The sequence below is a fragment of the Felis catus genome, chromosome C2 (assembly GCF_018350175.1).
Source record: "Felis catus isolate Fca126 chromosome C2, F.catus_Fca126_mat1.0, whole genome shotgun sequence".
In the NCBI taxonomy this organism is placed as follows: Eukaryota; Metazoa; Chordata; class Mammalia; order Carnivora; family Felidae; genus Felis; species Felis catus.
The window spans coordinates 108,865,146-108,879,910 of record NC_058376.1 but is presented as its reverse complement, the minus strand read 5'-3'; the positions used below and the strand labels follow the sequence as shown (position 1 = coordinate 108,879,910).

Genomic DNA, 14,765 nt, shown 5'->3' with positions numbered 1-14,765 from the left:
CTCAAGCAGGCTCCAAGTTCAGCACGGAACCTGATGTGGGGCTTGATCCCACGACCCTGGGAACATGACCTGAGTTGAAATCAAGAGTCGGCCACGCAACTGACTGAGCCACCCAGGTGTCCCCAAACTGCAATTTTTAACCTCTGTTTTGATAGCTGCAAAATAGAAAGGTATTGTGACTACAAATGCAATCACTAATAATTATTACTGTGGTCCAAGAAAAAAAAAAAAACCTGGATCTTTTGTGCAACTAAATTAAATAATTACGTTGCCCTGAAACAACCCCAAATCTACTCACGGAAAGACATTTCATCCTCCCATCAATCTCTGTGCATACATTAGGCACAGAGGAGGAAAAGACAATTGGGAAAATGAGAGAGCAGGGGAAAATTAATTATAATTATGGAAATGCAGCTTAAAGAACAAAGGCTTAAATTTGTAACACAGGTCTAAGGGGAAATAATTCTCATGAGCAACCATTTACAATGTGAGAAGTCTGCAAATCTCAAGGAAACGGTGACTGTTTATTAGACATGTTATTTCTTCTTTCTAATTTAGTAATCAGAAAATTGGTACTCCCAAGCATAAAGGAGTAAAACAATCACGGGCCTTTCTGCTTGGTTGGACAGCCAATGGCCATGGTTTAAGAGAAGGAACTCGAAGGTCCAACAGGAAAGGCCCGCCACGGATCTCACTTAACTGCAACAGGCTTGTGGCTCCTAGCAGCTGAAGCTAATGCTTCAAAGACTGAACATTGTTACTTCTCACCAACCTAGGCTTCCCAAATATCCAGACCTTCAGTTTGCCATTTTGCACTCGACTCAGATCTTTTCATCCCCTCTGTCATTACAGAATGTGAGTGGCCTCGACATAGAAAGCATGACAAGAAAGAGGTCACTGTGGAGTCGGTTACCCAGGAAAATCTCCCCATTAGATTCCCAAATGGGGAAAAGAGGCTGAGACATCTCAGCGTGGATTTTTGTAAATCTAGATCACTGCTTGGTTCTGATCAATCCAGCTACATAAACTTGAGCAAAGCAAGCACAATGAAAACCACCAGTACCTTTGGGGAAATGAAGTAACCCTAATTCGAGCTGGTGTGGACAAGAATCAGAGTGGCTCTGGAGGGGTCAGAGGAAACTGTCAGGGGTTAGGGGGATAGGATTCCACCCAATCAAAGTCACATAACCTGATCCCCTATTATGTGTACAGCCTAGAGCCTGAAGGGCAGGACAGCACTCTGAGGAGTGAAATCAGAGGAAGCACCCCTCACTGCCAGAGACAAGAAGGGGAAGAGCCAGCAAAGAATGATTCAGAGGTTTCTTCAGGCTTGTGGGACTCACCCCTGTAACAGTGTGAGAAGAGACAAAACAGACAACAGGCAGTAAGGCTGGGAAGAGCAGACAGCGGCTGTATACCCTTTCCCATCCTCCAAAGCCCACAGCAGTCTGCACACAACTCCTCACGGAGAAACATGGAGATAAGAGACAAGTAGGGCCGGACAGTTGCCCAAGTGTCCTCAGGGGAAGGGAAGCCATGCCTCAGCCAGAAGCAATTAGGAACAGAGAATGAGGGGGGCTGGAGGGAGACAGCAGGCCCTCTCTGAAGAGTCCCTGGTGAGGGGCCAAGTGAAATTAAACGTCCACGGAAGATGGACCCAGAGCAGGTCTTGATCACCTCGCCACCATGGACATACAAACAGGTGCCCAGGCGTGGGCTTGAAGAACTTTGCTTCCCCATCTCTCTTCCTCGTACCAAAACCTGAGGGGGAAAGTCCGAATTCCTCTTCAAGGGGGAGAAGTACAGCAGAGCCACATCCACCTCCACCATCAGCCCCCAACAGGCAGCTCAAGCCTGTGCTGGGAGTCAGGGAGGAGATGGGGCTTAAAGGAGTTTGAGATTAGGGGCGCCTGGGTGGCGCAGTCGGTTAAGCGTCCGACTTCAGCCAGGTCACGATCTCGCAGTCCGTGAGTTCGAGCCCCGCGTCAGGCTCTGGGCTGATGGCTCGGAACCATCCGAGCCATCCGATTCTGTGTCTCCCTCTCTCTCTGCCCCTCCCCCGTTTATGCTCTGTCTCTCTCTGTCCCAAAAATAAATAAAAAACGTTGAAAAAAATAAAAAAAAAAAAAAAAGGAGTTTGAGATTAACGTTTTAAATTAGATCAAACCCTCGGTAATCAAAAAATAGCCAAGAAAGTAATAGAACCTGCCCAAGATGTTGCAAAGAGTACTTTTAAAAACATTAATTGGGGAAAGATTAAATAATTTCTTGTAAATGCTACACTAACTTTAGAATACTCAATAAACCAGCTACAGATGAAATGCCCATCGTGGAGGAAGATAAAAAAAGAAATTAACTTGCAATTTTAAAATATAAAATAAATAGCATTTCATTGAGGCTTTCATTGAGAATTTTTTATAACTCTAGGAAATGAAGAAACATCACGTTTCCAAAAAGCTATAGAGTAAGTCTGTTTCATACCAGCTCATATTAAAGGTTATTTCCTTTGTGTTATAACTAATATATAAGTACCCACTTTTGTAAGGCTGGCTGTGATCTGTCTCAGACCACAGAAGGAGGAAAGTGCATAAATCAATTTGGTCAGTTAATTCACAGCAAATTCTCCAATTAACCTCTGTTTGAAAGTGGGATGAGGAGAGGTTAAAAATAAAATAAAACAAAAATTTTTAAGTTTATTTATTTTTGAGAGAGACAGAGATGACATGACTGGGGGAGGGGCAAAGAGAGAGGGAGAGAGAGAATCCCAAGCAAGCTCTCGCTCTCAGAACAGAGCCCAATGCAGGGCTCATGAGATCATGACCTGAGCCAAAACTAGTCAGATGCTTAATCGACTGAGCCACCCAGGTGCCCCAAAAATAAAATACTTTTTTTTAAAAAACCAAGCACTGGGGCGCCTGGGTGGCTCAGTTGGTTAAGCATCTGACTTCGGCTCAGGTCATCATCTCACAGTTCATGGGTTCAAGCCCCGCGTTGGGACCTGTGCTGACAGCCCAGAGCCTGGAGCCTGCTTTGGATTCTGTGTCTCCCTCTCTCCCTGCCCCTCCCCCGCTTGCAGTCTGCCTCTCTTTCAAAAATAAATAAACATTAAAAAAAAATCTTTTTAAACCAAGCACTTAGACATTTAGAAGTCATTTGTCCTAAATCACAGCATTTTGCTGGCATGGAAAGTCTATCCCACAGGGAACAACTCACCCAAAGTGACCCAGCTGGAGGGCTGGCCCTTCAGGGTGCCATGACCCTATGCAAGGCCCCTATAAGGCAGGCCATGCCTGCCTTTGCCTAAGCCTTCACTGCCTCTGGGATATTTGCAAGGTGCACCAGAACATCATACACCTGAAAGAATGCTTCATTCGATGCTTTCTGCCATAATGGCAGATCCTTTGGGGACAGGGGGTGAGGGAGGGGAAGGGGAGACTTGAGGAGAGGGCTAAAGAGGATCTACCTCCAGAATTACTTCTATTGCAATTTATAAGATTTAGAACTCAATACATTTTCTCCCATTTGGCCAATCTTCGTTTATTCCCACCCTTTCTCTCAATTTGTGTTTGATATTTTTTGCATGCAGTGTAAGTCTCCAAGAGACAATACTTCTTTTTTTTAAGTAATCTCTGTGCCCAACGTGGGGCTCAAACTCATGACCCCAAGATCAAGAGTCACATGCTCTACCAACAGAGCCAGCCAGGTGCCTCCAAGAGATAATACTTTCGATTTTAATGATGCTCACAAAATCTTGACTGTCACTGCATTAATAGTAATTCTATGTGCACTGGTATTTTCTGGACCTAGAACATGCTTATACAATCCTCAGATGGAAAAGCTAGGCTTTAGCTCAGTAATGACACTAATATAAAATCTAGTGATGTCCCCACCTCCCTAAAGCAGGCAGGCTGCTGAAGTCATAACTTGTTAATAAAATGGCCTAATTAATGAGAACCCTAATTCACTTCTGCATAATTTCATTCTCCTTTCATATACAGCAGGTAGGATCTGGCATTCTTCCTTCTTTTTCCAGAAAAGATGGAATGCCAGTGTAGGGGGAGGGAACTTCTCCACTCTTCTTTTTTTAATATAATGATGTCTGTCCTGAAAGCTTGCTTATCTGTCCTAAGTACTGGTCTCTCCATGGTTAGGAGGAACTTGAGAGCCCAGCACGTGCACACACACACATGCACATACATCCATTCTCCCTGAAGGGAAATGTAAGTTTCTGCCAGTACAAAGCTAACTACAGAGTTAGCAGTCAAAAGAGATTCTTACCTCCTCTTAATCAGTATCTTGCCAGACTTTCCTTCCCACATCCTGGCCTATAGGATGCTCTCATTCACCATACACACTTTCTGATGTCTGACTACGCAGACCTCAAGCATTACTGCTAGAGGGAACTTTGGAATCTGGCAAAACCCTCATTTTAGAAACAGAGAGAAAGTGAGGATCCCCTAGGTGACAAACGCAACACAAGTTGGTAGTGAAACTGGAAACAGAGCTAATCTCCAGGATCCCATCCCAGCTTACTTTCTTTCATAAACTGGTAGTTAAGTTTCTAAATTTACTGAGTAGGCCTCTGGCCAGGAAGGGAGGTTAGATAAACATTAAATTAATGATAAAATTAATAATAGATAAAATTAATTCATTAAATTAATTAGTTGTATTAGAAGGTTTCTTGAGGCAAAGTAAAAGTACATAGAGAGCAATTTTTGAAAAGACATATTCCACATTTAATAAGAGAACTATTCTTCACTTTATCTAGGTAGGAAGACGACTCATAATTCGGTTTAAAACCTTCCTACTCTAGGGGCACCTGGGTGGCTCAGTGGGTTGAGCATCCGACTTCGGTTCAGGTCATGATCTCACAGTTCGCGAGTTTGAGCCCCACATCAGGCTCTGTGCTGACAGCTCAGAGCCTGGAGCCTGCTTTGGATTCTGTGTCTCCCTCTCTCTGCTCCTCCCCTGCTCATGCTCTCGCTCTCTCTCTCTCTCTCTCTCTCTCTTTCTCTCTCAGAAATAAAGATACTTAAAAAAAAAAAAAAACAACCTTTCTACTCTAGATTTGTGATGATCATTCAGAAACATTCATAAAACATGATAGCAACAGAAATAAACTTCATTCGGGGCGCCTGGGTGGCGCAGTCGGTTAAGCGTCCGACTTCAGCCAGGTCAGGATCTCGCGGTCCGTGAGTTCGAGCCCCGCGTCGGGCTCTGGGCTGATGGCTCAGAGCCTGGAGCCTGCTTCTGAGTCTGTGTCTCCCTCTCTCTCTGCCCCTCGCCCGTTCATGCTTTGTCTCTCTCTGTCCCAAAAATAAATAAACGTTGAAAAAAAAATTAAAAAAAAAAAAGAAATAAACTTCATTCATTATAAGTTGGGGTGACAACATGATAACTAAAATGAAAGCAATTAATAATTCTTTCCAACATCACAATTATAATTAGTTCATGAAAACAAAAGTTAAGTCACCTCTAAATTTACTCTATTAAGGAATTCAAATGTGTGGGAAAAAACTTACGTGCATAAAAATTATATATATTAACTGCAAATACACTGATTATTGGTTTAAGAATCTGTCCCAGGTCAGGAAAAAAAAAAAAAAAGCTATAATTCGTTGCAACCAAGAGAAACAGCTGAGAGTGTAATTTTCAAATAAGAATAATTCATGAAACTAGAACCTATTAAAATCAGATTCATACAGGGATGCCTGGGCGGCTCCATCAGTTGAGCATCTGACTTCAGCTCAGGTCATATCTCGCGGCTGGTGAGTTGGAGCCCCACATCGGGCTCTGTGCTGACAGCTCAGAGCCTGGAGCCTGCTTTGGATTCTGTGTCCCTCTCTCAGTCTGCTCACCCCCCACCCCCCACTACTCTCTCAGTCTGCTCACCCCCCACCCCCCACTCATGCTGTGTCTCTCTCAAGAATTAAATTTTTTTTTTAATTTTTTAAATTAAAAATTTTTTAGGGGCGCCTGGGTGGCTCAGTCAGTTAGGCGTCCGACTTCGGCTCAGGTCGTGATCTCGCGGTCCGTGAGTTCGAGCCCCGCGTCGGGCTCTGTGCTGACAGCTCAGAGCCTGGAGCCTGTTTCGGATTCTGTGTCTCCCTCTCTCTGACCCTCCCCCGTTCATGCTCTGTCTCTCTCTGTCTCAAAAATAAATAAACGTTAAAAAAAAATTTTAATTTTTAATTTTTTGAATTAAATTTTTTTTAATTTTTTAAATTAGAAAGAAATAAGATTCATATTACACAAATCATTCTTTGCCAAGTTTTGTCGTTTTTTTCTATTTCAAACATCAGGTGCATAAAAGCCAAGTACAGAAAAACCTCAGCTATTGGGGCATCTTTAATAGGTATACAAACCCTTTAGATTCAATAGATTCCCTAGAAATCTGGGCAAGGGACAGATGAGTGAGAAATACAAAAACAGCTTTTTATAATTCCTATCAGGACCCCTCTCATCACTGAACATAGAATTCTGTCAGTTCAACCAGGTCATTTTTGCCACCCAATATACACCATTTCCTAACTTTTCCAGATATTCATTCCTACCATCAGGATTGTTGCAGAGAAAAGAGAAGATAAAACACTGGACAGAAACAGACTATTAACAGTGTTTCTCTTTGGGCGGTGGGATTGTAGGTAACCTTCCAAATTGTTTCCAATGAGAACATACTACCTCAATACTCAGAAAATGAGACTATGAATATGCTTTATGAACTGTGAAGCAGTATACGAATGTTACATTTTTTATTTTTACTTTTGTTGAGCATTGTAGCTCATATAGTTCTCATTCTAATGTAGCTCTTTTCTCCTGACCACCATGTAAATCTGTATGTAAAGTGTCTGGCCAGCACAATTTGCACAGCCAAGTCTATACAGTCTAGAAGTCAAGTATCTTGCAGAGGAAGTGGTTCTTTTCTGTTTATAATGGAAGAGATTTTGTTTCCTTTTGTTTTGAATGATTTGGTTACGTGAGGAGAACTATCAACATAGACCATGTGAAGCCAACCTATTAAGCAAAAAGCATCCAACTACTCATCCCATATTTCAGAAGCCCCTTCCAAAAGAAATCTGGTATTTCTGACTCAACATGCCCTGCCATTTCTCTTCTCTCAGAGATGTTCTGAAATCCTCTACAAAGATACTATCATTAGTGGTCCCTTGGCTTAAAATATACAAAAACTCCTCACAACTCTCTATTAAGTTAAAGAAGTTCATGTCTTAACAGATATTCATGTTCACAGAGGTAAAGAGGAAGAGTAGAGGCATCATTCTTTCCTGATAAATATCCTTACACAGGGAAATCCAAAATGATACTTTACACTATCAGAAACACTTAAAGCTACTGCTTTATTATAAATGAATAGAATCATAATTCTAACTGGCCTTAATCCTTTTAATCTTGGGTAGATCTAAGATCCCTAAATCCTTTCAAAAGAGGAATTCTTAAATGTAAGGAACCAATTCTTATTTTAAGTATTCTACTGCCCCCTTGTGTATCTCATGTTTAGTGGGAAAGGTAGCTCACAAAATACAGCAATTTTTTTTATTCTCAGAAATACTTCAGTAGAATCCCAAATATTAGAACTAGAAAGAAACTGAAAATCAAGACCAGCATGTTCATTTCACAGGGGACAGAAGGGAGATCTTGAAGGATTATATCATTTGCCCCAGATCATCACAACGCTAGTTAATAGCAGAGCAGATACTGCTGAATGGAACTTAAGCCTCTGAGTGCTAATTTCTCTACTGAAATGGAGACTGCAGCCTGGAAGAAAAGAAATAATGGTGTTTTGGAGCTAGAAAGATCAGAGTTTGAAAGATCACCACTTCACAATTTTCCCCAAGCCTGTTTCCTAGTTATAAAATGGGATGAATAATAATTATTACAAAGCTGTCCGAAGAATTAAGTATGACCATGTTCATCAAGCCCTCAGTAAGTATCTGCAATACAGTAATACACGAAGTGGTAATACAACTATAAAAATACATAGAAAATTGTTTTAAATTGTTATAGCCTTTGAGATCTCTGGACAAAGGTATTCTAAAATACTATCTGGCGGCATTTAACTCTAAACTTTGTCTAATCGGGCACAAAATAAAACTTGAAAAAATAAAGCTAGTTCTTCTAACTCTTGTGTTGCTTCAGTTATCATATTTATTCTTTTTTTTTTATTACCAGTAAGAAAATTGTGACAGAAAATACCCCACAACAAATGCTGAAGCAGTGAGCGGAACCCTTAGATGAAGGTCACAGAAAAACAAAGCAGAACTCAGTGTCCCGGTCACTGTATAAGGTCACAGCTCCTCTGTCTCCTTTGCTAAGGGCCCTGCATTCACCACTGCAAGGCCAGGAGAGCCGGTCTGGAAAGGTGGAGGCAGGAATTTTACTTCTGACCTTGCTAATAATTAACTAGATCAACTTGGGCCAGTCATTTCATCTCTTTCTTGACATGTAAGATAAAGTACTACTCACCTCGTAAAGTCCTATAGTAAGGTAGCATAATAAATGTGAAACAAGCATTGTAACCTCCGAAGTACTTTAATAACCTCTGAAGTAAGTAAGCTAAGTTTATCTTAAACTGAAAGCAATAAAAAAGCATAAGTCTGTCATCAAGTAGGGGAAGAAAAACTAAACTTGGTAAGTTGAAGGCAGCCTACATTACAGGATGTTATACAAACAGCATTCTGATCCCTGGGAAATTTCTCTCTACCCTCTATGATGCCCCTGGCTTTTGATGAAGATTACTCCCAAAATACTGGCAACATGGAAATCTTTGACTCTTAAATAAATTTCCCTCAAGGGTATCCTGATAGCAGGATTGACAGAGCTTATCCCTGACTATATATCACAAAACAAACGCACCAGCAGGGTAAAGGCAATTCATCTTAGTTTGCCAGGAAAATGACTAATATTGATTACTCTCTGATTTGTGGCTGCAGTAATCCTGATCCTCATAGGCAAGTGCTGTGAATGGCTCTGTTCTATTTTCATAGGTGGCCTGAGAGTGTGACACACACCACGCTGGTAAGGAGCACGGACTGGTGATCCACATATGTTAACTGAACACTTACTATGTGTCTAGCCTCCCAGAATTTCAAACATCAGAAAGAGGTATTACTGGAGTTGGCAGCATAAAAGAGGAAAGGCACTGATATAAACTAATCTGTAAAGAAAAAAATGATAACAGCATTATGGTTATTGAGATGGGCACATTGCTTACACCTGTAGGGAGTAAGTCCACTGGGGCTTCTCAGGCAAATCATCCATCAACAAGTTAACTCAAGCTCTTGATTCAACCCAACAATGACACCATATTTGCATCCAGAGTGCTAGAATAAAAGTGCTGTCGGAAACAAAATAAAAGATCCAACTCCATAAACATAAAAGGCAGCTCACCGTGAAACACACTGTTGTCCACCAGAAAATGCCTGCGGTACTGCACACAGTTTCTTTTCTCCAAGTTCCAGTAGCTCATTGTCAGAAGATTTCTGGCACAGCATCAAAACCAAATTGCTGTCAAGGGAAACAGAATGAGAGAAAAATGAAGAAAATGGCAGCCACACGCTCACCCCGGTAACACAATGCATCAGTTACCCAGCATTATGAGGCAACCCATGCAGCACACAACTTCTCCACACATGGAAGCAGAGTCCCGTACGTCCTGAGAAATTTCCCACAAGCCTTCCCAGAGGGTAGAACATCATTTAATGCACGAAAACGGTAGCTTTTTCAAATAGCACTTTTCAGGACGCAAAGTTATTGCTGTCTCAAGGGAAAAAAAAATCTACCATTCGGGAATAAGTTTCAGGACTAGTTTATGGGCTCTAGGCCTTGCCCATATTTGACCAGGACTCAACCCAGCCGATGCTGGTAACGTCTCAGGAAATTTCATCTGCAGGAGGGAAGTGAGTAACAGGAGGGTGACTGTCATTACCAGTTGGTGAATTTTGTGTCAGTACCACTCTGGTAGACTATGCAATCAATCCACAGAAATCTTAGAAATTAACAATGTCCATGGAGCAATGGATAAGCTAAACACAGTAACAAAGCCTGCCTCCTTTTGGATTCACTGGTGGTCCATTCAGTACCATTAAGGTCTGGATCAACCCACACTGAACTTATTGGTGTAAGTAGAGCTGGGCGCAGGCCTCAAGCAGGGTGAACAAGCAGTGTTGCCTGCCCCCACGTGAGGCTTTCCCCTCCACAGAGAAACACAATGCTAACTAGAGCAAGGGCTTGAAAAGCAGAGATTTGAGCTGATGAATTAAACTCCTCCAAAAGCTGATGTGCATAACCCTGAACAAGGCCCCCTTTGTTCACAGGATTTGGCTAAAGCAACTTTTCAGAATTCCAGCTTCTTTTCTGGTCACGGAATAAGGCCAGGCAACACCAAGCAGGGCTGGCATGAAGGAAAACCCACAGGTGGGAAACAATTTGTTATCTGTCCTAGTAGAACAATCTAGAGTTTTGTAAAGATACTCCAGGATGAAGTCAGCCACCCAGTGAAAAAAATAAATCATCAGAGCTTTGTCTATTCATCAATGGAACAACTGGTGAAAGTCCCTAAAACTTCTCCTTGGCTCAAAGGCCCATTCTTAACCCTCTCTAACAGCAATCTTATCTGACTCCTACCTATCCTACCTTTCTTCTGGCTCCATGCCTCATCGCCTACTTCCTGCCTTATCCTCACCTGCTAAGTCTGGCTGCCTGCCGCCCCTACTCCCTCAGGCTGAAGATGAGTCCCACCACTCCAAGTTAAAACCACCTGTGGATCCCATTGTAAAATATGACAGAAAACAACTGATTATTGGAGACAATGTCCTCCTCCAATCCAAGTGAATACTACAAAGAGCTCTCCTCTTAAAAACTATTTTTAGGGGTGCCTGGGTAGCACAGTTGGTTAACCATCTGACTTGTGATTTCAGCTCAGGTCATGATCTCACGATTTGTGTGACAGCCCACATCGGGCTCTGTGCTGATAGTGTGGAGCCTGCTTGGGATTCTCTCTCACTCTCTCTCTTTGCCCCTCCTCCACTCACATGCTCACTCTCTCAAAATAAGCATTAAATACTTTAGTTATATAAATAATGTGTTTGTATACATTTATTAATTTTTTAATGTCAACACAAATTCATCACAAATTTTTCAAAATTTAAAAAACCCCGCTTCCCTCATTCCACATCCCTCTCTTGGAACGAACACCTTTGTTTGGTGTGTATCATTCCAGTTCTTTTCCTATGTATTTACGTATGTATGTATATATACAATACACACATGAAATTTTACTTAAATTTATTTATTTATTTTGAGAGAGAGAGCACAAACAGGGGAGGGACAAAGAGAGAGGGGGAGAGACAGGATCCTAAGCAAACTCTGCACCATCAGCACAGAGCCTGATGCAGGGTTCGAACCCATGAACTGTGAGATCATGACCTGAGCCTAAATCAAGAGTCAGATGCTTAACCAACTAAGCCACCCAGGTGCCCCCAAAGACATCTATATTTTAATAATACCATTTTGAAAGAACTGGAAATAACTTTTGGGATTATCAGTAGTACCCATTTTCTTAAAAAAATGTATTGTTTATTCATATTAGAAATATTTTGAGGTACATGGAATTAAAGAGAACCCTGTCCGTATTGATGCTCATTTTTCCTTACTCACTTGATTTTGTGGTTTCCTGTGTCATTCTTTTGCCCTATTCGTTCTCAATCCAAGGAAGTTTAGAGGCATCTGAAGGTGAAAGAACAATGTGCATTTGTATATAGTTAGCAAAACACATGCACATACCTGACTCTCACTTGGCGTCCTCTTAACCAGATGAAAGAAGGAAAGAAGAGGGTGTTAGCATAAGTGATTCACCCATGCTGCTAGGAAAAGGTGGCAGTGGGATTTGAAATCATATCTTCAGATTCCAAACCCAAGATTCTAGCCATAACAGGCTATAAAGAACTAGACTGTTATGTAATGCAGTGGTTTTAATTTTTTTTCTTTTTTTAAATTAATTTTTTGGTGGTTTTTAAATATGTCCTATAAATTCTTGTGCATTTCTCCCTCTCTTCAAACAGTAGAATCTAATTCGCCTTCCTTTGAATACGGCCTGCATTCAGTGATTCATTTCTAGCAAACTCAGCTGTAATTGATGCTGTGTAATTGGTTCCAAAACTACATCATAAAAAGGATACAGCTTCTGCCTTGGCTCTCAGAATGTTCACCCTGAGAACCAAGGCACCATGTTGTAAGGAAGCCCAGATATGAGTGTTCCAACTGACAGCACCAGCTAGGCCCTCAGCCAACAGCCGACATCAATGAATCTATTGACCATTCTAACCCCAGCCTTCAAGTATTCTAGATGAAGCCCCAGAGACAGAGGTACAGAGACAAGCCATCTCCTCTGTACCTCATCTATATTTCTGACCCACAATAACAATGAAAGCTAATAATTATTGTTGCCTTAAGACACTAAGATTTGGGTAATTTATCATACAGCAATATATAATGAATATAGGTAACATCCTCAGATACATTCAGTGAGGACTGAGACCTTCAACTCTTTGAGGACAGAAATACAAATTCCCACAGATGTATGTAATAGAGATATTTGATCACCAGTCCTCTACGGACCCACCTTTCCAACTTGATCTTTTTATTCACACTATAATCATTGCCCTTTTCTTTAAGGGCTGGTTAAAAAAACCACTGCCTTCCTGAAATACCCCCAGGATCTCCCCCTCCAATTTACCTGAAACTCTCTCAGGCACTGAACTGCCATAATCCTAGCTACCAGTTATTGAGTACCTACTACGTACCAAAAAAAAATTTTTTTTAATTTTCAAGTTAGCTAACATATAGTATAGTCTTGGCTTCAGGAGTAGATTCCAGTGATTCATCACTTACATATAACACCCAGTGTTCATCCCAACAAGTGCCCTCCTCAATGCCCATCACCCGTTTTCCCCACCCCCATCAACCCTCAGTTTGTTCTCTGTATTTAAGAGTCTCTTATGGTTTGCCTCCTTCTCTGTTTTTGTCTTATTTTTCCGTCACTTCCCTCCCCTTCCCCTATTGTTGTCTGTTCAGTTTCTCAAATTCCACATATGAGTGAAATCATGATATCTGTCTTTTTCTGACTGGCTTAATTTAGCATAATACCCTCCAGTTCATTCCATGTTGTTGCAGATGGCAAGATTTCATTCCTTTTCATCACCGAGTAGTATTCCATTGTATATATCTACCACATCTTCTTTATCCATTCATCAGTTGATGGACATTTGGGCTCTTTCCATAATTTGGCTATTGTTGATAGCACTGCTATAAACATTGGGGTGCATGTGCCCCTTCGAATCAGCACTGCTGTATCCTTTAGATAACTTCCTAGTAGTGCAATTGCTGGGCTGTAGGGTAATGCTGCTTTTAATTTTTTGAGGAAACTCCACACTGTTTTCCAGAGTGGCTGCACCAGTTACTAAGTACCAGTTATTGAGTACCTTATCACAGTTCCTGTGATAAGGCTTTATTGACATCATGGGGTCTCAACCTTGACTACACATTAGAATCAATCTCTTGGGAAACCTTAGAATCCCAGATCCCAGGCCACACCCTAGACCAATTATATCAGAATCTCTAGGGGTGGGACTTAGGTATCACTCCACAGGTGATTTCAAAGTGCATCCAAAGCTAAAAATCATTCTTCACATATATTATCTCTCCTTGAAGAAACTCTTCTGGGTGGGTGTTTTTAGGAAGAAGAGGCTCAGAGAATATATACGGTTGAGCTAGAGCACGAAAGACTAAGTAGTTGAACCCTATGGCTTCCAGGCTGTAAGCCTCCTTACTTTGGTTAATTGCTTACACATCTTACCTCTCCTGGCATCTGCTTGCTGCTGAAGGATAGAAGATTGTAAGCTGCCTCTGGGTGCCCGACCCGGGCAATGCACACTGCAGGCCCTTAGTAAACATTAACGATGCCTTCCTTATATGCCCCATTTCCTGGATTCCTACTTGTTGAAGACTGAAGGAAGAAAGGGCTCACTCTGGCCTCTAGAATCAGAGCAAATGATTTCAAAATCTAGAGATGATGGAGATGGAGATAATGGAGTTAGTAGGGCTGGGGCAGAGAAAGAGAGAGTTGTGCAACAAACTCAATCTTGGTTTAGATCAGATTTAAAAGATCCCAGGGCCAAGTGCTCACCAAGGGGAAGCAACTGAAAGAAACCTTAGAAATCAGCTAAGATAAACCTCTCATGTTGAAGCCAGAAAAAAAATCTGAGGCCCAGAAACGATGAATAATTTGCAGAATAGCATAGCTGTTAGATAAAGCTGGCAGGAAACCCAGCCTCAGGAGTCTCAAAGCAAGGATCTCTTGAGTGTTTCATGGTCCCATTTTTGTGAACACAATATGTGAAAATACCTACTAAAATATACTTTCATTGATTTTTCAAAAAATAACAATTTAGATTACATCAGAGATGTACTTCACTGTACCCTGTACTCAATTTGAAATTGTTTGGTCGATTTTCAAGCCAAAGCAAAAGATGTTTAAAAACTGATTCAACTTGGGGCGACTGGGTGGCTCAGTTGGTTGAGCGTCTGACTTCAGCCCAGGTCATGATCTCGTGGTCCGTGGGTTCAAGCCCTGCATCGGGCTCTGTGCTGACAGCTCGGAGCCCAGAGCCTGTTTCAGATTCTGTGTCTCCCTCTCTCTCTGACCCTCCCCTGTTCATGCTCTGTCTCTCTCTGTCTCAAAAATAAATAAA

At 41.6% G+C, this 14,765-nt stretch overlaps 1 protein-coding gene across 7 annotated transcripts in view; it reads right to left on the bottom strand.

Moving 5' to 3' along the window:
• Window positions 1-14,765, bottom strand: part of PLCH1 (phospholipase C eta 1) — a 221,236-nt gene that overhangs the window by 179,256 nt on the left and 27,215 nt on the right. For 4 of the 7 annotated variants that reach the window (XM_045037408.1, XM_045037407.1, XM_045037410.1 and 1 more), the window contains exons 5-7: window positions 13,871-14,077; window positions 11,674-11,742; window positions 9,406-9,522 (exon numbers count right to left, since the gene is read on the bottom strand). In XM_045037408.1, the coding sequence (XP_044893343.1) occupies window positions 9,406-9,484 (79 nt within the window). In that variant the 5' untranslated portion in view covers window positions 9,485-9,522; window positions 11,674-11,742; window positions 13,871-14,077. The remainder of the gene's footprint in view (window positions 1-9,405; window positions 9,523-11,673; window positions 11,743-13,870; window positions 14,078-14,765) is intronic. The other 3 variants (XM_045037406.1, XM_019810535.3, XM_045037405.1) reach the window with 2 other exon arrangements.